This window comes from Pungitius pungitius, chromosome 9 (genome assembly GCF_949316345.1).
Source record: "Pungitius pungitius chromosome 9, fPunPun2.1, whole genome shotgun sequence".
Taxonomy (NCBI): Eukaryota; Metazoa; Chordata; class Actinopteri; order Perciformes; family Gasterosteidae; genus Pungitius; species Pungitius pungitius.
Genome location: NC_084908.1, coordinates 10273035 through 10296051, shown reverse-complemented (window position 1 = coordinate 10296051; position 23017 = coordinate 10273035). Strand labels below are relative to the sequence as shown.

Sequence of the window (23017 nt, the reverse complement as noted above, 5' to 3'; positions counted from 1 at the left end):
CAAAACAGAGTAAAATCTGTTTTGAGTATTTCCATGCTTCCATGTATTCCAATGCTACGTTTAGCTAATTATAATTCGATGTATTTCATTCTTCCGTTTGTATACTTTAAAACATAGTTGGACCATCTTAAATAGTATTGTTTAGTTTAAACCAACTATCCATATCACATCTAATAATATAATGTATTTTGAATTGATCCATTATGCATACCTAAAAATACTCATCATACAGATGAACGTAGTTATGGAAAAGTCACCCGAAATAAAAGATTATCGTATTATTCTTTGTCTCTAAAGTCCCTGTCCCATGTTTGCCTGGCATGTGCACTTTATGGCACAGTAGCGCTCTCTAACGGCCGGTGGGAACCGCCCCGCCCCCCATTGCCGGTGATGTCTGGGCCACAGTAACCGGGGAGCGCGCTTAACCATCAGTCCCAGTTGGGAGTGGTGATGGGTAAATAACGCATCGGGGTTTTTATACTTTACTCATATTTCTATTCTACGGGTTTTTTTCTTCTGACATTTATTTGAAACCTCCCACGCAGTTCGCGTTGGACTCATTGAAAATACGCTCGACTTTTGCATCAATTAGACAACCCCAGCCTCTTGTTCCCATCCGTCATGGCGATTGCGCACGTAGCCACCGAATACGTTTTTTCCGATTTTTTGTTGAAGGACCCCAGCGAGGCCAAGTACAAAGGCGTGCGCCTGGAGCTGGCTGTGGACAAAATAGTCACGTTTCTGGCGGTGGGGCTTCCTTTGTTTCTCATCTCCCTCGCTTTCGCTCAGGAGGTGTCAGTTGGTGAGTTGTTGAATTTGTGGTCATCCTGTCAGGAGCGACCGTCACCATCATCACCACCATCACCATCTGAGGGAATAAACCCTGTGGGTTTCCTCACACAGAGTCATGCTGTCAGATCGGGGATGGGGGGTCTTACTAAGCTTCTTTGTCCCTCTCCGGGTGCCTGCTGCTGTGTTTATTCCAATCAACCAAACAGCATGAATGGAGGAGAATTCTATACAGAATAAGGCCAGAACAATCGAGGTGTAAAGGTTGGAGAGGGTGTGGTTTAAGTCTCCACCCTTCTGTTTATCTCACGCCCAGAAAGAGAGCCATTCATGCTGCTGCTAACTATAACAATAAGGGTGATCGTGATGATGATGATGATGATAATTTTGGGCATGGCAGTTCATGGTGGAAAAGAAGAACAGCTCACAAATTAACAGAAAGTAATCTGCTTTCCTTCTATTTTAGTCATAAGACTAAAATATATAGATTAATGATATACAGATTAATTTACAGTTTGACAAATCTATGTTATCTTTGTGGTCATAACAGTTGCAGTCTGTAAATTTAAAATGTTGTATTGAGAAGCATTGTTTGTTATTCTTGATATAAGCGTATTAAGCTTATATTATATATTATTTAATTTGCTATACTATATATAATTGCTTTTTCTGTTGAATAGTCCCTTTAGTTATTTTTAATAATATGTTTTAGTTATTTAGGTAGTTTTGGGTTAGTTAGTTGGGTAACCCTGCAGGTCCCTGGTGGTTAGTAAAAGTCAGAAAACAGAACACAGAATGAACTGTCCATTATGTGAAAGCCCAGTGCTTCATTCTCCAAACAAATAATATATAAAGATTGAATGTCATATTCCCAACACAAAAATACTTTTGTAGTGAGAAAGGTGTTCAGTTAGTTAAAGCATCATTCGGTAATATTAATATGACAGCAAGAATTGCAGTCCGGTAACTATCTAGGTCATTTGTGACTTGTACATGCCTGATTGAACTCCCTCCGCACAATACCAGCAGCTTAATTACTGACACAAAGTATGTTGAAAAAAACCACCAACAAATTAGAGAGGGAAGGCTGACAATTGTGCTAGTGTTTGTTTCTCCTTTCAGAATCCCTAAAAGGACAGCTCATTTTAACCCTTTTCTTTCCTCCCCTAGGTACCCAGATCAGCTGCTTTGCTCCAACGAACTTCTCTTGGAAACAGGCCGCATACGTGGACTCGTTTTGTTGGGCGGCTGTACAGCAACAAGGTGACAGCTCGCCGCTATGGCTGCACAAGGTATATGTTTTTGTCTTTAATTTTCGCCCATACGTGCCCATTGACATATCACTGTGTTGCTATAGGCTTTCATAGGCAGAGTGTGCTAAGACAGATCTGGGAAACGTTTGACCAATCACACACACATGCTCACCTGAAGGGGGTGGAATCCATGTTCAACACAGATGCAGGGGCTCTGTTCGACAGAGGTTAGACGCCATGAGACTGTGAATTTTAATTTTAAAAGCACTTCTTAAATGATCATACATAGTTACTAAATAGCTACCATGAATAAACATCTGTTCTAATGCACATCAGTTTACAGTGTGACTAAACAGTATTTGTATCTTGGTAAGATTCTAATACCTGATGTTGATATTCCTGACTTGGAGGAATATAGTGCATATTGAACTGGTAGGAAAAGTACTACATTAATGGATTCCAGTTGTTTGGAAGCCGTTGTGTTTCTTTCAAGGCGCTTTGATGAGGGAATCTGATGTTGAACGCCACCACCCTTTTTCATCTCATCTTGTATAGGGGTACATTTTTCTGTCGGGTGAAAGAAACTCGCCATGGCTGCGGCCCCTCTGTCACGAGGGAGCCTTGGTAAAGTCAAACATGTCAACAGGGCCTTTAACATTTCACTGGGTCTTCCCCAGGGGGGTTTTCAAGGCCTTCAAAGTCTTGATCTGTTATCTGGTCAGTGGAACCCCTAATGGTCTCCCCACTAATTCATAGGCATTATAAAAGGGATCACAGTTTGGTTTGAAGGGGACTGAAAGACACCCCCTTCAAGCAGTCCCTGTGTTCTGATCCTAAATGTATACAAAAGTCCTGTTTGACCTTATTTTTCTCATGCATTCCTCTTCTCTCGTCTCTCTTTCTGTGATTCCCTCAGTTCTTCCCATACATCCTGCTCTTACTGGCCATCCTCATGTACATCCCGGCACTGTTCTGGCGTTTCTCTGCAGCTCCTCACCTCTCCTCTGACCTGAACTTCATCATGGAGGAGCTGGACCGCTTTTATAATCGAGCCATCAGAATTGTAAAGAATCTAGCAGCCTTAGATAGCAAAGTGGCAACCGAGGACACCACGAGGTAAAACTGTGTTAGTGCTCACTACTATGTACTCTTCAGCATAAGATGAGATAATCTCTTCCAGGTAAATACTGGGACGTTTGCCTTTCTTTTTTTTAAACGCAAAATGTCCTTCTCTGCTGCAGTGTTTTGGATCTGAATGACAGCTGCTTCAAATACCCTTTGGTGGAGCAATATCTAAAAACCAAGCGCCTCTCTCGCTGCCTCGTGGTGAAGTACCTATCGGGTCGGGGCCTGACTCTGCTGACCCTTCTGCTGGCCTGCATCTACCTAGGCTACTACATCCAACTCGCCTCTCTCACCGACGAGTTCCCGTGTGACCTGCGTACAGGGGTGCTGAAGAACGACAGCATGGTGCCGTCCGCTGTGCAGTGTAAGCTGGTTGCAGTGGGAGTCTTCAGGCTGCTCAGCTACATCAACCTGGGGGTCTATGCGCTCCTGGTTCCGCTGGTGGTGTACGCTGCTCTCGGACCAGCTCGCCAGAGCTCTAGCTTCCTCCGGCCTTATGAGCTGCTCCCGGGCTTTGGTGCTTTGGGTGTGGTCACGCCCTTCTACAACGACCTCAGTATCTACCTGCTGTTCCTGCACGAGAATCTGAGCGAGCTCAAGTCATATAAGTGTCTGCAGGTGGGTCGGAGTAAAGATACTGTCGGTGCGTAGTTAGAACACCTCATCTGTGTTTGCTTTGGCTTTTTCTGTGAAAACTGAGGGTTTTGTCGTATTTACAGGTGCTTGAGTTGTTGCAAGAGGCTGGTGACGAGGGGTTCGACACCATGTGCCTGCTGCGAACTCTGGGTCAGGTGAAGACTGATGTGATAGATAGTAAGAAGACGTGCTCACGCAAGAATGACAAAGAAACTAATAAAGCTGAGGAATGATTCCTGTGAGGTAAGGATGAAGATTTACTGTGTGTAACTTCAGTGAAATTAACTTATTATGTGGTGGATTTAACTTTGAACATGTTTCATTTTCAAATTTTTAGGCAAAGATATGAGACCTGCTGCTGTGAAAAAGAAGATCAGTGAGAAAATCTGTGCACTTATATTTTCTATGAATTGCTGGTGACGTATTGTCTTACAGCAGTAAAACACAGAGGCACATAAAACACAGAGGCCTCCATACATGCACACAGTCTGTAGTTTGGCCAGGAGACATTCTACTTCTCAGATGTCTTGTTTTTAATAAATGTGATTAGTTCAAGTCACAATTCTTAGGTGACCTTTGACCCTGTTTCTTTTTCTATGGTACATGCTTCTCTTACATGATATCAGACAGAATTGTCAATTGTTAAATTCTAACATTGTGGAGCCGGCAGATTCAAATTCATAGGTCTGGGCCGAGCATAATATAAACATGAATTGTTTGGTAATGTAAGAACCACTACAACAGCCGTGTCTTGACTGTTAGCATGCTAAATGTGTGCATTAATGTGCTGTTAACAACAGGTGGTATACTGCATGTACATAGGGTTAGGGTTGTCCAGACAGATGGAGAGCTGGCAGCTGTGCCTTTCATATGAAAGATGAATGAATATTCATAGGGGAAATAGAATGCCGATAACAGTTGTCTGATTTAAAACCATTCAGGCTTTAGTGGGCCTTGTACAATGATGTTAGTTGTTCTCCTTTATATCATTTATGTTAAGTTTAAGTGTAATGTGAATGAATGCCATTTCATGCTCCTTGTAAAATATATTGATTTTCAGAATACTTGTGACCTGCAAAATAGAAAGATCTGTACATAATGCAAACAGCCTTGCAATAAATACAATACCTAAAAGGTAATTGTGAAATAATCTTGGTCCATTGTGTGGTATTGCATTATAAGGTAATGCTTGAATTTGGATAAATATTGGCAACACCATATAAACTGCAACAGTTTTAAATGTATTGTTACTTTTAATACACAGGGTACATAGATCGGCTCTTTTAGGTCAGTTAACCATGGCATAATCAACAGGGGGGCTAAGACAACTTTACTTAACGGTACAGCTCAGAGCATTGTGTTGTGCTGGTGGCTCCGCCTCGCGCAGCTTTAAGTGTGTAAGGTAATATGATTGGATGATATGGTTGCAACGTCATCGATGTTGTCCAATGGCGTCCGAGAAGTGCAGCTTCGTTTACATTTTGGTTGGTGATTCGAGCACCGTCTTAACGTTGCGAGAGATTAGTTAGTTCAATCACAATCCGGCTGTTGCAAAAGTCTGCAAAATTTAGTTCTAACTCTTAAAATATTTCCTTAGCTATAGCTTGTTTTAAACTTTACCTTATATGAGGGTGAGTTTCCTTGTTTTTTTGGTGTTTGGATCTCACATTCTGGCTAACGTTAGCTATTAATAAGTTAACTTAGCTGATTTAGCTAGCTAACATTAGCTTTGTTGTAAAGCTTAGCCATATTCACCGTCCCACGCCGCTTTTGGCTTTTTAAAGTTGCTAATGCGTTCAGTTCAATTTTTCGCACGTGATACAAGTAAATGTTATAACATGCTTCTGTACTTTTAGTGTGCCAAATACATAGCGCTGTGGACTAACGCTAGCTAACTACGTTAGCATTCGCTAACCTCAACGGTTCTTCTGTTGGAATGTTTAGGATGTTTCTGCTGTTTTGGCAGATGTAGACGGTGTCAATTCAAAAGCAGTAACGTTGCTATGGTTTACAGTCAATAGGTCTCCAATTCCCGTTATCCTGACACAACGCTGCAGACATGGTAGAGCCAGCGTCACGCAAGTTTGTATCCGTAGCAGAAGAGCTGGGCTTCTGGAAGGAGCAGGCAGAGGCACATCAGCAAAGGTAGCAACGCTGCACGTTAACATTAAGGAAACACCACTCCTTAAGAATGTTTAATAGGCGTCGGAAATAACAACCATGCAATGTGACACGGCAAGGGGACTGAGTTGTATGTCGGCGTAAACATGGTCTTGTCATCAGGGCTGATGAGGCACAGGAGGAGCTGCAGGAGTTTCAGCAGATGAGCAGAGACTATGAAGCGGAACTGGAAGCAGAGCTGAAACAGTGTGAGGGTCGTAACAAAGAGCTGCTTTTCGACAACAACCGACTACGCATGGAGCTGGAAAGCATAAAGGTAGAGCCCCTTGATTATAGATAGGCTCCTACCGATCTTGACAATATCTGGTGCCCCAGTTACTGACAAGTGATGAAGACAGACGGGCATTAGCTGACCCATATTCAGCATGTCCTTTCTACTGCGATGGGGAAAATTGATGAGGTAAATTGCTGCCTCGCTGTTAGGCAGCTGACTGCTATGGTTGCTCAGTGATCCATCAGGAGAAAACATTGATGAGGGACAGTGTTCATAGGTTTTTGTACATGGGGATAGAACGTTTAAAGCGATTCCCTTTGTTTTGCATCATCTTATATCTGAAAAATACGCAGCCATCTTTTTAAAAACTTGTATGCACTTGTACCAATTAATGTGCCATGGCTTTGCTAAGCAGGCATAGGCATGTGAATTCATTTGATCTTTCATGTTCTGTCTGCAGGATAAATTTGAGGCTCAGCATTCCGAAGCTTTTAGGCACATCTCAACCCTGGAGGAAAATCTGGCACAAACCACAGCAGTCAGAGACCACTTGCAGAAATACATCAGAGAGCTGGAGCAGTCCAATGATGACCTGGAGAGGACCAAAAGGTCTGTCTTAATAGGTCTTATGTCTTTTTCTAACCGATGGGCTTTGACAAATGGATGACTGGAGCACACACAGCCAATATACTAAAGAGATCCAGGGTTTACTTTCATGGCCCATTGTCTCTGTCCCAGGGCTACCATCATGTCTCTGGAGGACTTTGAGCAGCGAATGAACCACGTCATTGAGAGGAATGCCTTCCTTGAAAGCGAGTTGGACGAGAAAGAGAACCTGCTTGAGTCTGTTCAGAGGCTGAAGGATGAAGCCAGAGGTACACACACACACACACACACATTGTGACATATCAAGTTTGCAAGAACTGCTGATCTCTCTGAAAACTGACATACATCCTTGACTCAGTGAAATTTGATATGTTTTTTGAGCATTTGTGAACAATCCAATTCACACTGCGATCAAATCGTTTTTATAATTAGAAATGTATTCGGTCAGTGTATCTTTAACATTCGACCACGATGTTTGATGTTATGCTAGGTTTCATGTTGGTTCTGTGTTGTAAGACAGTTGCTTAAATGTTTTGAATTGTCGTATCATGTTTGGATAAAAGCTTGCACAGGATTACCAGACAAGTGACATGTCCTCATGAATTATCTATTTAATGTACTTCAAAGTCTCTGAGAACATTTTTTTGTACACAATGGTCACTGATGTTTTTCTACAAACATGTTGCACTGGAGTCTTTGTCACCATCTACATTTCCTGCACGTCCTGTTTGTGTCAGACCTTCGCCAGGAGCTGGCTGTACGTCAGAAGGAGAGACGTCCGTCCAGCAGCCTGGGCAAAGACATGGACAGAGCAGATCCACAGTGCCCCTCGGCCGGTACCTCATCCGTCCCCGTCACGCCCTCCAGACCTATCAGCTCGTTTGCCACGCCCCCTCCTTCCAGTATCCGACGGGGTGAATAGAGCAGCTTTGACCACAGTGATAGTGACTGTAGCAGCTTAATATTAACACATGTGTTCACCTATTCCGGTTTTAGGCGATGGTCTAACAGGGACGCCCCTCACAACGTCTGCTAGAATATCTGCACTGAATATTGTTGGGGAGCTGCTGAGAAAAGTTGGAGTAAGAGCTTTAAAGATGATCCCTCACAGTACTCTAATGAATGCATGTACTGAACAGTATCACTTTCCCCCCCTCCAGTGTATGAGCTTTTTTTTTTATATCTGTGCCAGAATCTGGAGTCGAAGTTGGCGTCCTGTCGAGACTTTGTGTACGACACGTCTGTTAACAGGCCAGCACTTCCGGCTGGCCCTGGTAGTCCTTCTGGTTTAGAAAAAGGCTCAGGAGTCCAAGCGAGCAGCATGAGCCCACCTCCTCAGTATGACAGGTAAGGAAAACCGCAACACCAAGAACAGCAGCAGTTGGAAGTCTGTTTCCCTTAAGGACCGTCTTACTTCTACCTAAACAGGGCTACACCATTTTATTTCATGATGTAAATCAGCTTTTTTTAAACTATTGAAATTATTTAGATTTTTAGATTTTATTTTTTGTAAATAAAGCAATCAAATATCAGGACCAACAAAGGTTTTCCTCAGTTGTAGCTGAGGTTTGCTCATGAGTGTCTGTGCTGCATCTTGTCTTGCAGCTTAGTGAAACGGTTAGAGTTCGGACCAGCTCCGCCAAGAGGTGTCTCCCAGGGCGCTCAGTCTCCTCAGGGTGGGGTCAAGATTCTGCTATGAGAGAAAATAAGACGTCGATGCGCCTCCCCGCATTCAATAACCTGACGCCGGCCCCCGGCCGATTCTCCATCCTTGAGGGTCAGGCATCGGGACTTTGAACTGAGCGGTCTTCCCTTGTCGCCACAGGCCCCTACTGAACAATTTTGAACAAGAAAACCACTCTCTTTACTCCACATGATCAGCGCAGGGACTTCTGCTGCCTCAGGCTAGTATCCCACCCCATCTATCAACGGATGCAGCAGGAATGGACAGGGAAGCCACTGCTCACACCCCCGCTGCGTATCAACACTGCCGTGGGAAGCATTCACAAAAAGGCTTCTGTCTTCTTACTGTGGTGAATGAATAAGAGCCACCGGATAAAGGGATTAAGAACCTAAAGCATCGTTCATAAAAAATTATTTTGATTGTACAAATATTGTTGATGACCAAGTTAAAAACCAAAGCTTTGAAATATGGAAGAACTGAACACAGTAAAAAGTAATGATTAATAAATAATAACTGATTCAAAAACAAAACTGTAAAACCTAAAAGTTTTTTATTCCTCGAGCTGAGTGCTCAAATATTCTAGCACTGCACAAAACTAACATTAATTAACTTCAATTTTTAGAGCTTGATATTAAAATATTTTTCCCCCAGCCAAGCCCCCAATATTTGTTTTCTAGAGACTAATATTTTCTACTGCTAACGAAAAGTTGCTGCCAAGAACTGGTGTTAATAGTTTAGCCATCGCTGCCTTACTCCACATCGTTACCTCCTCCGGTTGTAGCACTTCGCTGTAAAACTCCTGCTGCCGGGCCGAGCGAGATGATGTCACTTCCCTTCAGGCTCGTTTCATATGGCGTGGTTTCAGTTTGACCCAGGTTCTTTGCAGCACCTTCTTCTTACCTTTGCACGGACTTGTTTTTGCGGGCTCATTATTATGTGGTAGAGTGGATGCACGTAAAGTATAGAAATAGTTTTCTGCCTCAGACATGAGATGTTCATTTGTCAGATTAGGGCAGAGTCATGATCTAGTGTTACCAGTGACTTTCATAAGGATTGAAGTTGATTATAGCAGGTAGTTGGCACATTTTTCACTACTGAATGTATAGTAATGATTCCCTAATAAGTGTGAGACCCCGTCAGCCATCAAGAGTTTTATGATGGGCGACTGAGGAATAATACAAAGCAATAATGGATTTTAACAGGTCAATGATAAGCAATCCATGTGTATTTGTGTCTGTATAAAGGGTGTTTAATGGAATTTTATTTTTCTGCCTTTTAGTAAGATATATTGGGGAAATAGAGATTTAATGTGACATTTCTGCTTTTCCTTGAAATGTTTCTGGTTAATCTGGCGCAGTCACTACTGCCACCCAGCAGCTTATTTATTAAGCATTACAGTACATATTTGAATACCACATTGCGGTGCAGTTTTTGTCTGAAGTTGTCTTGTGGTTAATTCATATGAGAAGCTTCTCTTTGCTTATCCTCTCTTGAGCTAACTAATCCATGACCACTGTGCACCAGGTGTTTGTATACAGCAGCACCCGGCAAGCTTCTGTATTTGGACTATAAACTGTATGTGCCTGAGGTACTCTACCCAACTTTTATCCTGTTGGTTTGCAGTTGTTTTCTATTGAACTGAACAATGTTCTAATGATCTTTGAAGTTTTCTGACCAAGACTGAAATATTAAAAGGAAGGAGAAAATATTTTTTTGTTGATCTTTATTTCTTGTGCAGGTGGTTCAACAGTGAATAGATATGATTGTAATCATGTAAACATCAGTTGATTACAGATAAGATGATCAAATGAGAGTTAGTTTCAGGGTAATCAGAGGCTTTTTCAACATGTACAGTAAAACGGGGAAAGGAAAAGAATTACGAAGCCCAATACTGTAATTTGTTGGTGATTTATATATTTAAGGCTTCCCGAAAAGCTTTTCTAACCTAAACAAAATGCTCACTGAGCTAGTCGAAGAGTAATTTTAACATATCGGGGCATAATAAAAGTGCAAATTATATAAAACCGTGACTTCAAAAATGTTTAACATGTAAATATTTGTTTATTGGGATAATAACAGCAGCACTGACTGGATGCAGACTGACTTTCTACACATCCAATCAGTGGTGCTCTAAACAGCAGTCACAGGCAACAGGACGATTTAGACGATGTCTGCTTTAAGTTGTGCCGACTTACTAGAGAGACTCGAGGCTTTGCTGGTGGGTCTGCGTGGTAATTAGAGGCACCTGTGTACAAAACTTGCATAGAAAGGATATTACAAAACAGTGTAACTTAAAAAAATAAAAAAAATAAAGGAACAGCAAATCACACATCAGCATAGCCACCAGAACAACTCCCCTAGATGATATCAAGTCGATAGATCAGTACATTATTGGAAGTCTGAGAAAATATATATTTTAAAGTTATATGTAAGAACAAGATAGCATAACAGGCTTTGAAGTTATTCTTCAAGTGGCAGAAGGTGCCCTGGCAGGTCATTTTGGTTCGTTCGACGTCCCTCACTCCACAGACTTGGTTCCGTTGAAGTCGCTTTGGGAGTCGCCCTCCTCCTCTGAGGCCTCGTCCAGCACCCGTCGCCCGCCCCCCATACGCCGCGCTGTGCTGCCAAAGGAGGGCTCGTTTCCTCGCCTAGAAGCGCCAAAGAGACACGTATCCCAACAGTGAGAGGAGCGGTTACGCCACACTTTATGAGCTGGTGAAGAAAACCACACTTGTGTTGATGAAATGGACAGTTGTGCTTTGGTTACGCGTAAAGCACGCTGGTTATCTTTGTAACTCATTTGACTCCCGCCTCAGAAAAATGAGTTTGGTTTATGGCAATTAAACCAAGCACTGAGAAAAATATGGCCACCAATTGGAAAATTGGTTTGATGGAAAGCTCACTTGCTAATAAACATTATAGTTTTTTCTAAGGAAATCATGGTGGCTGATGAGCCATATTTGTCTCAGTTAGGCTCAATGAAAAAAATGATAGCATTAAAAGTGGATGTGGGGGGGGATGAGAAGTTATGGTAACTTTTAGGCGCAGAGGTACCTGCTGGTTACTCCTTGGGTTCAGGGTTGCCTCTGGAATAGAGATGGACACCGTTGTTTTGCTTGTGGTCAGTGAAGGCCACCAAACTGAATTCTACTCACCTTCTAATGCTTTAAATGTCTGTTTACAACCCGGTAGTGGCAACATACTCTAAAGCTCTCAAATGCAGGTGACCTGAGAACAGATACCGCTACTTGAATTCAATTATTTGTGTGAAACGATACACAAACACAGAAAAATCCTGCTGATTGGGACCATTTACCACCCTGTTACTTCTCCTACCGTGGTATTGGTGTCCTCTTGTAATACCACCGGAATAAAAAGGCAAACAAGACTAGGGACGCAAAAACGACGCTCCTCTCAACCACGTGACGGAAAGCTGGACTCTTAGGCACCTTTTCTTTTTTTCTCACCTGAGTTTGCTCTTGAGAGTGTTGACCTCGCGGCTCATGGCGTCACTGGTCTCGGTGGCTTCATCCAGCTCTCGCTGCAGCTTCCTGCGGGCGGCTGTAGCGCGCTGAGACTCCTCCTCTGACTCCTCCAGCTGCCGCTTCAGCTGCTTCATGCGGGTGTTTGACTTTTCCGCCTGGCGGGCGGACAGAGGAAATATACTGACTTCAATCCGGCCTTGTGCACTGCACTCCAAATGCCTATCCGATAAAAAACATGGACACAATCTGTAGAGAGAAGAATGAAACCCGAACAGAGGAGCACCGCACCTGGTCTTTGTACTGCTCCGCCTGTTTCCTTTCATCTTCCACCTGCAGAATCAGTTCCTTGAGCTTCTTGTCCTTCTGGCGCACGCTCTTAGCCGACGCCTGCTTCTCCCTGAGAAGGTTTGTTGATGACACAATAACATTGATGCAAACAGTCATTGTCAGATCTTTGATTTAGTGGTGGTAAAATCGTATGAAAAAACAATGTAATCAGACTTTCTCTGTTCCCGACCTGCTCTCCTGCTCCAGCTGCTCCTCCAGCTGTGCTACCTTAGCCTCCAAGGAAGTGATGGAGGACTTGAACTTGGACTTGACCTGGTTCTCCATCTCCTGGAGCTTTGCCTTCAGCTCCTTGTTCTGGCGCTCCATCTGCTGCCGGGCGCTGTCGTTCTTCTGGGAGGTGCTACGCTCCGTCTGCAGCTCCATGGTCAGCTGATCCGTCTGTATGCACGCAGGAAAGAGGATGAGGCCTGTGCACATCTGGAGCCCTTTGAGACTCGAGTAGCCGGTACGGTCTGGTCACCTGCGCCGTGCTCTTTCTCAGCCTGTCGTTGAGGATCTCCATGTTGCTCTGCTCCTCCTCCAGCTCCTCTTCCAGCTGGGAGATCTTAGCTTCCAGACGACGTTTCTCATCTGCCAAGGCGGACCTGTACACAGAAACGAGTGTAACCGATACTGTGTCTTCGGTGTTTGTTTCACAGCCAGGGGACTCAAAATGTTCACCCACTTTCCAGAGGAGTTACTGGACAGCTCATCAGATAGCTCGTCCCTTTCGGCCTCTGCCTGCTTCCGTGCCCTCTCGGCTGCAGCCAGGTCCTGGAAACAGTGTTGGAGATGAATCCGTTATCAAGAGCCTCTAATTTACAAGCCTCTACAATTTGCTTGCTTGGGATCTGCCGTTACCTCCTGTAGCTGCATGAGCTCAGCCTCCAGACCCTTGGCCTTCTTCTCACTCTCCTTTGCGGTGGTCAACACCTCCTCTCTGGCAGCGTGGGCATCTTCCAACTCCCTCTGGTAGTCCTTCATCTGGGCCTGGTGAGATGAAGAGGGTTTATTCAGCAGGTACATTTACAGTAAAGCAGTAATGTATATGAATAATATTCATATTTATTCATTTCTAACTCACTTTAGTTCAAGTGCTGCAGGTACTAAATAATTTGTGTAGTTAGAAGGTGTTACTAGAGACGGAATAAGTACACACTTCCAACATGATACTAAATAATAACAAAAATATCTGCATTTTAAATCACAAATGAAATGCTGCTGTTAAATTTCGTCTTTCCCTTCAATCTCACCTGCAGCTTACGCAGCTGTTTGATGGCCTCATCCCGTCCCTTACTGGTCGTCTCGATTTGTCCCTCCAGATCCTTCATGTCCGTTTCCAGCTTCTTCTTGGCGGCTGTCGCCAGGGTCCTCTGCTTACGTTCGTCCTCCAGCTCTGTCTCCAGCTCACGGACCTGCAGTAGGTATTCCTTACCGCTCAGATCAGTGGTTCCCAAACGTTTACACGTCAAGGACACATAAACTGACACATATTAGACCCAGGGTACCTGATCGGATGTGAGACCTGAGAGTGTTTGAAGTCAATGAGCAAAGTCATCAACTCAGTCTTTGTATTACTTGTGGATGGTTTTATAATGAAAGTAAATGATTCCCTTTTTCCACTTGGACCCCCTAGAACTCACTCGAGGACCCCGTTACCTGCTTGACAAGCTGTCTCTTCTTCTCTTCTCCCATCTCATCTCGGCCCTGGAGGTCCCTGTCAAACTGGGCTTTCAGGGCCTGCATGTTGACCTCCAGGCGCAGCTTGGCGTCCTCAGCTGCCTGCAGCTCGTCCTCTAGCTCCTCCAGCTGGGTCTTCATCTCATCCACCTGGGCCTCCAGACCACGTTTGGACTTCTCCAGCTCATGGACCTGCCATCATATATATACTAAATTAACATTTTTCTGTCAGCAGCAAACAATAATGAGGTCAGTTAAACCATTTCCTTTCAGTCTCAATAATGTCTTGTTAGGCAGTGATGTTTGTGATAAAAGGATGTTTCAGCACTAACATTTTTTCCCACATCATCTTTGGAACTGATCAGGTCCTCCATCTCCATCCTCAGGGCCTTGTTGGCTCTGTCCAGCTCTTCTCTTGAACCCTGAGCCTCATCCAGAGCTCTCGCCAGGGACAGAGCCTTGGTCTCCTTTTCTCTGGCCTCGGCTTCAGCTCTGTCTCTCTCCTCTGCGTATTTACTGGAGATACTCTTCTCCTCAGCCAGCATCTGGAGACCAGAGATGAGCAGAACGTTTTTGGGTTGTAATGCTAAAGTAATTTAACAAGTAGTGTTGCAGATTGGATTAGATTTGCTTTGGATAATAATAGTAATTTAAAACAGCTGACCTGGTCAAACTTCTTCTGCTTCTTTTCCAGGTTGGACACATTCTGTCTCTGGTTGTCCAGGTCCATCAGCGTGTCCTCGAGCTCCTGCTGTAGACGGTTCTTGGTCTTTTCCATCTTATCATACGCAGAGGCCTTCTCCTCAAACTGGGTGTTTGCTGCCTCCAAATCTCTCTGCAGGCGCTTCTTGCCTTCTTCCAGCAGCTCGATGTTTCCCGTCATTTCATCAAGCTTCTTCTTCGAATCTGACAGCTGTAGACGGAAGAAGACATTATGGCTCCCAGGTTGTAGACAACAGTGAATAGTCACTGAAATTCAACGTGAACTCTGACCTGGATGTTGAGGGTGGACACGTGTCTCTCCACGTTCCTCTTGGCCTCCATCTCCTCTTCAAGCTGCTCCTGTAGGTTGTTCTTGTCGTCTTCCGCTTGCCGCAGTTTTGTGGAGAACTGCAATTTCTGACGTGTCTCTTCGGCCAGCAGCTCCTGTGGCAGCACACCGGGTCAAAGGTCAATGCTTTGATTCTGACCTTTTGCAGTATATTGCATTTTCACTGTGAAGGTAACATATTGACGGAACAATTCACAAGTAAACTGCAGTTACCTGTGAGTCTTGGAGTTGGGAGGTAAGGCTGGAAACATCTTTGCTCAGTTTGATGTTCTTGCCTTCTGCTTCATTCAGAATGTTTGTCACACTCTCCAGCTCAACCTGTATCAAGACAAAGACGAGGCTTCTTGGGACTTTGGTTTTCAACCCGTTCTAGCACGGCAGCTTTGAATGAATGTTTTCTGATATAGCTACTGAAAGTCATTTACAGTGATCTTGGAGCAGCGCTCTCCCAGCTCGGCCTTCTGCTTCTCGCTGTCGGTGAAGCGTGACTGTAGTTCAGTCACCTGACCTTCCAACTTCTTCCTCTTGTTCTCCCCGTCTTGTTTGGCTTGGCAGAGAGAGCGCACCTCAATGGTTAGATCTGATGTCTCCTTCTCCAGAGCTTGTTTGGCCTTCTCCAGGTTCGACTTCACCTGAGGAAGAGAGCGAAAATACAAGTTCAATATCCAGCGTGTTGTGTAGATGAAAACTTAATACAAAGCAGGTAAATGCATTTGTATGGAACATACTCGTTTAGACTGCTCCAGCTGGTCTGTGAGTTCCTCCACAATCTGCGTGTGTTTCTGCCTCATCTCCTGTGTCTGGGCCTCGTGGGACCGGTTTTCTTCATCGATGGCTTTTTTCAGCAGGTTCACCTCCTGCTCGCGTTTGGCCCTGGATGGATGGATCATGCAGATGTTTATTATGTAATATTACTTTTCAATAAAACCTCCACCATATTTTACACCACCATATTTGTTTATGTATGTGTCAGTATTGTATCGACCTAAGTTCCTGCTGTGTGGCAGTGGTGTCCAAAGTGTCCTCTAGCTCGGACTTGAGGGCCTCCAGCTCCTCTCCGAGGTCCCGTTTGATCTTCTCTGCTTTGTTCCTGGCCGCCCGCTCAGAATCAAGGTCCTCCTGCAGGTCGGAGATGTGTCCCTCCAGCTCCCTGATCTTCTTCAGAGCATTGTTCTTCTGAGCTGTCTCATCTTCTAACCTGAGAGGGAAGAGGAGGTCCATTGAGGAGGATATTTGTTAGCATTAATTCAATCGAATTGAATCCACGAAGTTAAATAGTGACGTGCTTGTCTGCCTTCGATGAATTGAGTTACTCGGCTTTGTATATTCAGGCGTATTGAAGATGAAAGTTGTAAATTGGCTTCCGCTTTTGTCAGTTCTCCGAGCATTACCTGGCCAAGGCGTTCTGTAACTCCTCCTCCTTCTTTGCGAGCTGGGCTTTGAGGTCAGCGATCTGGGCCTGCAGGTCTGCAATCTGCTCTTGCATGTCATTCGACTCTGCTTCCAGCTTCCGCTTAGCCTTATCCAGTTCCTGTCGACCCTTCTCTTCCTTTTTCAAACGGACTATAAGTACAGCAGAGACATTAAAACAAGCAATGAATAAACATAGCTCCAGTTGTGACATAATGGGTTTGAGGGTGTTAACACATGAGAATCCATAACAGATGATTACCCTCTAGCTCAGAGATCATGGACTCGTGCTTGTTTTTGAGCTTGGTGAGGTTCTTTGACTTCTCCTCTTCCTCTGCCAGGTTGGAGCTGAAGTCAGCAATCCTCTCTTCCATCAGCTTCCTCTCCTACAAAACAATAGGTCATCTATTTCCAAAGTCGACTTTTGTCTTTTGACAAGTCTCTTAACAAGTGACTGACTAATATAAGTGTATCTGTCTGTACTTACCTTAAGCAGCTTGTTGTTGTGGTCCTCCATCACCAAGATGTCGTCCTCCAGCTTTTTGACCTTTCCCTCAGAGGTAACCTTCTCTAGCTGCAGCTTTTGACGGGCATCTTCCTCTTCCTCCAGATGTTCTTCCAATTCCTACAAGGACATTATGGGAGCATTCTGATGCTATTTCCTCCCATTATCGTAGAATACGTAGCTGAGCATCTATATTAAAACTTGAAGAAACACTAGGTTGAGAACAAAGAAACAAAAATGTGTAGACCTGCATCTGCTGTTGCATCTTCTTCTTATCCACTAACAGCGCTTGAGCGCGTTCTTCTTCTTCGTCCAGTCTTGCCTCCATCTCATGGAGGATCTCCTCTAACTCCTGCTTCTTAGACGCCAGGCGAATCCTCATCTCCTCAGCCTCGGCATACAGCTCCGTCTCTGCCTGAAGCTGCTCCTGCAGTGCGTTCCTCTCCTCCAAAACCTGAAACAAAAAGATCAGATACAATGGGACTGAGCTTCGTTGGTAATTGGTAAGGCTTCAAAAAGAGGCAGATTCTTACTGTTTTAACCCATGTATTAAATGAAAGACTTTGAGAATTTACCGATGTGTGTTTCAAGGTGATCTCCTTCAACTCAGATTCAGTCTTTAGAGCAATTTCTTTGGCTCGCTGCAGCTCTTCGTCTTTTAGACCCATCTCCTCCTCCTGGCGGGTCACTTGCAGCAGAGGCTTGACCTGTTGTTTAGGAGGATGGGCATCGTCACATTTTAAAAATAAGTTCAGGGACAACTCATTCTACTAATGCATTTAAAATATTATTAAAGCATTGTACTGTGGTTGTGCTGCCTTATCTGCAGAATGACAAGCTGACCTTTGTGAAGAGCCTCCACCACTGCCAGTTCCTTAGTTTGAGGTAGGCAGCACAGTTCCTCTGGATCACTTTCATGGCAGTGAGTTGCTGCTGCCTCTTGGCAAATGCCCTTTAAAAACACAGTGAAACCACAACCATGTCTTATACAAAACAAAGTCTTTGTAACTTACAGTGGTTACAGATTTGTAAAAAAGTTATAGGAACTATCACTACTGTGTCAAAATAGTCTAAAAGACTAGATATTATAAGAAATAAGTGGCGAGGAGGCTTTTTGTAGTCATACTTTCTGGCCAGGAACCCTCTAGTCTGGGCTTGGAACGCGATGATGACCACAGTGATCTTCAGATCTCTCTCCTCTTCTAGCTGGGCCAGCACTCCCGTGCGGAAGAAGATCTTGCTGAGTCCGATCCTGTACAGGTTGGGGTCCAAGTCCAGATGCTTGATCTGCACAGACAGGAGGTCAGTGAGAAAAAGAAGGCTGCCAAAGTGTATGAAACTTTCTGAATGAACGTACATTTTATTGGACATTTCGTGAGCTTACCATGAGGCAGCAGGCTTGTTTGCCATCCATGAAACCTTTGGGGATAGCGCTAGCAGCCAGGATCTCATACCTATGAGACAGGAAAGACACTCGCTTAGTAAGGTTTCCTATATGTATAGTCTTTAGTGTCACTTTATCAGCTGTGTGTCTCCTCAGATTCCGCTCACCGCTGGCGAAACTCCTGGAAGACGATTCTGTTGGGAAACCCTTGTCGGCAGATTCTGATCCCCTCCAACACACCGTTACACCTCAGCTGCTCCAGGACCAGGAAAGCATCCAGCTTACCGGCCTGGAAGGGAAAGCATTAACATGCTGGGTTTAAATGAGGAATGACACATTTCACAAAATACTGCATGGTTACTGCTCGAAACCAAGTTGGTATTTGTTTAAATGCTTTAGGAACGCACAAATGAGTTTTATTGTACCAAAAGGCTACAGAAGAAAATACTGCATATCTTTTTTAACCTTGAACCAGTCTCTCACCGAGGCGCATAACAGTAAACACACAAAGTCAGTGACAGCTGCCTCCTGTTAAACAATACGATTGAAACAAGTTATTTGATCATTTGATAAACCCTTTCCTCTCTGTGTTAAATAGATTACATGCCTTGCCATACATTTTTTGTGTTTATGTTAAGGAAAGGGAATTTTATTTGTATAACACACTTCAACAACGAGGCAATTAGTGCTTCACAGAAATCCATTAAAAACATCCAAACGTGAAGCAAGGAGATTTATAAATAAATATTTTTAAAGATTTAAAAACATTGATTGAAACAAAAAAGGAAAACAGTCGTTTAAAAATTTAAAAACTGTATTTTTTGAAAACTTTTCTTTTTCCTCTGTTTGTAACATATTTAGTTGAATTCTACTGAATGAAACATTTTACAGGAAACCCATGTTTTGACCATTTTGGGCAAACACTCAAGATTGATTGCCATTTTTCTGTCTCATCACATCTACAATAGGGACGACCCATTTGACCCATTTCTGCAATATTCTTTACCCTCTTCTCGTGGTTGGGGATGATGCATCTGACGAAGTTGGGCTGCGTGTTGTGCAGTGTGGTCATGAGTTTGGCCAAAGACTCTTTGTAGAGCTGTCCCACCGTGCGGAACATTCCCTTCTTGGTCTTTGAGCCGCTCGGCATGGAGCTGTCCGTCATCTTGGCAATTGTGTCAAGACCCACGACTCTGTCCGCTGAAATGGACAACACATTATGTGTATGTAAAAAAAAGTTGAAAAATGGGGGCTGGTTCCAATGTTTTTGGTTCCCACTTATAGATATGTTCTGAGGATTTCTTTCACTAAACTAACATGTAATTTTGGCAAAAACAAGCCAGAGATCTCACCATCTTTCCAGAGGTCCTGCACAAACTGGCTGGACGAGTTGTTGAGCAGCGATGTGACGTTGTCATTTAGAGGGTCCATGTTCTTTGTCAACCAGGATGTGGCATTATAGTCCACCTACAAGCAAACAAAACAACATTGATGTTGATTGAACGTCACTTATACAAATTCTTACATGTTGGCAATCTTTATGCAATATTGTTTTCAATAATTTCATCCAAATTGCCACTCAAGTACAGTGTATCAGGACATATATGTGTGTATAATGTCTTGATGACATATACACATCTCGTAACACTCACCCTCCCTGCATAATGGAAAAGAGAAAACTCTGTTTTGTCTTTGAGCTGTTTAGGTTTGGCAAATTTCACGTGGTTGCCTTGTGTGTTCATGAGTTTCTCCACGAAAGAGACGTCTGTGGCTTTGGGGAACCAGCACTCCTCGTCCAGCAGAGCCAGGATGCCTGGAGGGTTGTTCTGCAGAGAATGTAGTGATTATCAAGTTAAATGTAAATTAACACACATCACACATAACAATGTATCTGCGCTAGGCAGGAGAACATGGGTGGAAGCGGATTCAAAAGACATTGTGCTTGTATTGTCTAAAAGGCCACTCACCGGCCTCTCAATGAGCTCAATGCAGGGCTGCAGGTCGAGGCCAAAGTCAATAAAGCTCCACTCGATGCCCTCCCTCTGGTACTCCTCTTGCTCCAAGACAAACATAGTGTGGTTGAAGAGCTGCTGCAGCTTCTCATTTGTGTAGTTAATACACAGCTGCTCAAAAGAATTGTCCTGCAACAACCCAAAAACAGAAATCAAACATGTACATGACACATGGAAGTGTTTGTGTCTTTAGCTATTATCAGTATAATACACACAGGAGTCTTCTAAAAAAACAAAACAATGTATTTCCCTCATGTCCAAACCTCAAAGATCTCAAAGCCAGCGATGTCGAGGATTCCCAGGAAGGAGGCTCCCTGGCGTTTGGTTTTGTCCAGGGCCTTGTTGACTCGGCACAAGATCCAGCGGAAGAGTCGCTCAAACACAGCTTTAGCCAGGGCCTCAGTAGCAAAGTCAGCCTAACAAACATACGGTAACAGTAAATATCTACACGGTGGGGTAGGGATGTGTTCGTTGAATGAAGTGTCATTGGTCTTAGTGTCTTCCCTGTAGTACCTGCTCTTTGGTCTGCGCCTTCTGCACCACCTCTCTGCCCACTTTGATCCGAGGGGTGAGGATGGCCCGAGTAAAGTCTGTCACATTGATGCCCTGCAGGTGGCACACCTTCTGGGCCGCTAGAGAGAATAAAAAAAGATGTGGGCACACTTAACACACGAATGCTGCTTCTTAATTTTTTTGTACATGTACAGATGTAGACACAATTCTGGAGTCAATGATAACAAGAAAGGAGAGAGGTTGTTGTGTCTGACCGGTGTTGTCCGGCATGGTGGCCTGCTCCTGGTTCCTCTCTTTCTTGAACTCAATGTTTCCCAGCTGCATAACCGTCGAGCACACCTTTAGGATATCTAAAACACAGCCACACAAGAGTTAATCGGCACCTCCAGTTAGCCATCATACTCTCGCCAAGTACAATCCAGATCGCTGGTACCGATTCTCTCCTCGTCGGTGAAGCCCATGATCTTCATCGCCTCCATGGTCTCTTCATACATCTCATCGTCCTGCTGGCCGGTGATCTGAACGTGACCGGCGCTCAGGAAGCGGTAATTGCCGAAAGGCTCCAAAAGAAGCTCCTCTGAAAGACATTGACGAATGACAGCGACGACGTGAACACATGGCAGATCCAGCAGGATGTTTGTATGACAGATTGAGCTTCCACTCACCACGCAGTTTGCCCTGGGCACCAGCAATCATGTAGTAGAAGATGTGAAAAGCTCTTTCTGTCTTTGCTTGTCTGATACAGCGAGACTTCTCCAGCAAGTCTGAGAGTTTTAGGTTTTAGAGAATAAATACGCACACTGAGGGAGGTTTAAAAAGACAAAATCCAGCTGTGTTCCCCTTTGGGGGAACATTACATTTTATATCTAATGTACCTCTCTCTTTCTCTTTGACTAAAGGTGGACAGATAAATTAAATTGACATATTATATACATACATATACATACAAAACTACCTAAAGAAATGCTTAGAGGCTAAATAAATATTGGATTAAAACTGAAACTGAAGGCTTTCCCCTAACAAAAAGTGCTCAAACAGAAGCTATTTTCCAAAAGGTGAAACCCCCCCACAGATAGGATACAAGTCTCAATGTTGGCTCCAACGATGTAGCCGGTCACATCAAAGTTGATGCGGATGAATTTACCCTGTGAGACACAGTATGTCGCAATTAAAATGCTGTGATTAAGAAAACAGGCCCTAAAGAGGCACATGAGAAACAACACTACTTCTCTTTCTGAAAATAGCACACTCACAAATCGGGAGGAGTTGTCATTTTTGATGGTCTTGGCATTTCCAAAGGCCTCCATGATGGGATTGGCCTGCAGGAGCTGCTTCTCCAGCTCCCCCTGGTGACAACAGTGGGAATCAGAAACATCACCGACACACTGGTGATGATTAAGTGGATATGGGCTTGTTTCAGCCCATCAGCGCATTACTACTGATGTGTCGACAAGTTAATCAATCAACATTACAAAATAAGGCTACAATGTGCTTCAATGTCACAGTATAAGTCCTTCCCAATCTTCTTTGACTTTCTTCAGTACGTGCGGCCTGAAGACCTCTCCATCTGTTTCGAAAGACCAAGTTTTAAAAAGAGGAGGAGCTGCTTGTGCTGGTGTGGAAACAGAGAGAGCGAGATGAACAAGTGAGCTTATGTCAGGAGAGGCGGCATCCTTTTCTTTTTAAAACCTTTGATGAATCCTGCCTACGTAGTTGCATTCAATGTGTTGGAAAATCCAAATGATTCAGATTCACAAAGAGCCTTCTGGAGATTTGTTTCCAGCGTGACTGCAGAGCCTGCAGGCTGCTAAGTGGAGCCGGGTGATGGTCAGTAAATGAGGCAGGCACTCCTTCACTCTGAATCGAGCTAATCCAACTGATCAAAGGGGTCTGTTTCAGCCTAGCATCACGGTCAGGTGCTGGAGATCTGTACCTTAAAAACACTCCCCTCAGCTACCCTGTAAACGAGCTAAGGCCACAAAGAGGAGAGGGGCCCCAGTACCGCGTTGTTATTGTAATAAAAAAATGGCAACGGGGAAATCTCTAAAAAGGGTATTTGTCATCAAAAGTCAATCTTTTTTTCATGTTTAAGGAAAAAAAAGATACAGACCAGCTGAAGAGGTGCAGTTCACAGTTGGAGAGAGGAGAGTCTTGTTCAATAA

General features: G+C 43.9%; 3 protein-coding genes across 5 annotated transcripts in view; 2 read left to right on the top strand and 1 right to left on the bottom strand.

The window, feature by feature from the left end:
- Positions 1-402: 402 nt before the first annotated feature.
- Positions 403-5184, top strand: LOC119217734 (pannexin-1-like). Its single transcript, XM_037471615.2, has 6 exons — positions 403-802; positions 1960-2081; positions 2959-3158; positions 3284-3785; positions 3887-4046; positions 4141-5184. The coding sequence occupies exons 1-5, from the start codon at positions 622-624 to the stop codon at positions 4034-4036; spliced, it is 1155 nt and encodes a 384-aa protein (XP_037327512.1). The 5' UTR covers positions 403-621; the 3' UTR covers positions 4037-4046; positions 4141-5184.
- A 103-nt stretch (positions 5185-5287) lies between these two features.
- Positions 5288-10190, top strand: LOC119217741 (nuclear distribution protein nudE homolog 1-like). Its single transcript, XM_037471627.2, has 9 exons — positions 5288-5434; positions 5818-5948; positions 6087-6240; positions 6659-6807; positions 6937-7073; positions 7542-7718; positions 7801-7886; positions 7997-8151; positions 8410-10190. Exons 2-9 carry the CDS (start codon positions 5863-5865, stop codon positions 8501-8503), a joined length of 1038 nt encoding a protein of 345 aa, XP_037327524.1. The 5' UTR covers positions 5288-5434; positions 5818-5862; the 3' UTR covers positions 8504-10190.
- A 143-nt stretch (positions 10191-10333) lies between these two features.
- Positions 10334-23017, bottom strand: part of myh11a (myosin, heavy chain 11a, smooth muscle) — a 29812-nt gene continuing 17128 nt past the window's right edge. For 2 of the 3 annotated variants that reach the window (XM_037471545.2, XM_037471546.2), the window contains 36 exons: positions 22109-22201; positions 21937-22000; positions 21521-21619; positions 21289-21432; positions 21110-21205; positions 20856-20974; positions 20606-20758; positions 20298-20471; positions 19983-20156; positions 19683-19797; positions 19337-19530; positions 18498-18619; positions 18331-18400; positions 18073-18233; positions 17790-17898; positions 17522-17653; positions 17194-17400; positions 16929-17066; positions 16704-16827; positions 16423-16594; positions 16017-16229; positions 15760-15904; positions 15457-15663; positions 15245-15349; positions 14974-15126; positions 14645-14893; positions 14313-14525; positions 13960-14172; positions 13554-13715; positions 13162-13290; positions 12986-13074; positions 12782-12905; positions 12491-12699; positions 12262-12370; positions 11956-12128; positions 10334-11136 (listed from right to left, as the gene is read on the bottom strand). In XM_037471545.2, coding sequence (XP_037327442.1) covers positions 11007-11136; positions 11956-12128; positions 12262-12370; positions 12491-12699; positions 12782-12905; positions 12986-13074; positions 13162-13290; positions 13554-13715; positions 13960-14172; positions 14313-14525; positions 14645-14893; positions 14974-15126; positions 15245-15349; positions 15457-15663; positions 15760-15904; positions 16017-16229; positions 16423-16594; positions 16704-16827; positions 16929-17066; positions 17194-17400; positions 17522-17653; positions 17790-17898; positions 18073-18233; positions 18331-18400; positions 18498-18619; positions 19337-19530; positions 19683-19797; positions 19983-20156; positions 20298-20471; positions 20606-20758; positions 20856-20974; positions 21110-21205; positions 21289-21432; positions 21521-21619; positions 21937-22000; positions 22109-22201 — 5283 coding nt within the window. In that variant the 3' untranslated portion in view covers positions 10334-11006. Of the gene's footprint in view, positions 11137-11542; positions 11575-11955; positions 12129-12261; positions 12371-12490; positions 12700-12781; positions 12906-12985; positions 13075-13161; positions 13291-13553; positions 13716-13959; positions 14173-14312; positions 14526-14644; positions 14894-14973; positions 15127-15244; positions 15350-15456; positions 15664-15759; positions 15905-16016; positions 16230-16422; positions 16595-16703; positions 16828-16928; positions 17067-17193; positions 17401-17521; positions 17654-17789; positions 17899-18072; positions 18234-18330; positions 18401-18497; positions 18620-19336; positions 19531-19682; positions 19798-19982; positions 20157-20297; positions 20472-20605; positions 20759-20855; positions 20975-21109; positions 21206-21288; positions 21433-21520; positions 21620-21936; positions 22001-22108; positions 22202-23017 lie in introns of all 3 variants that reach the window. The other variant, XM_037471548.2, reaches the window with a different exon arrangement.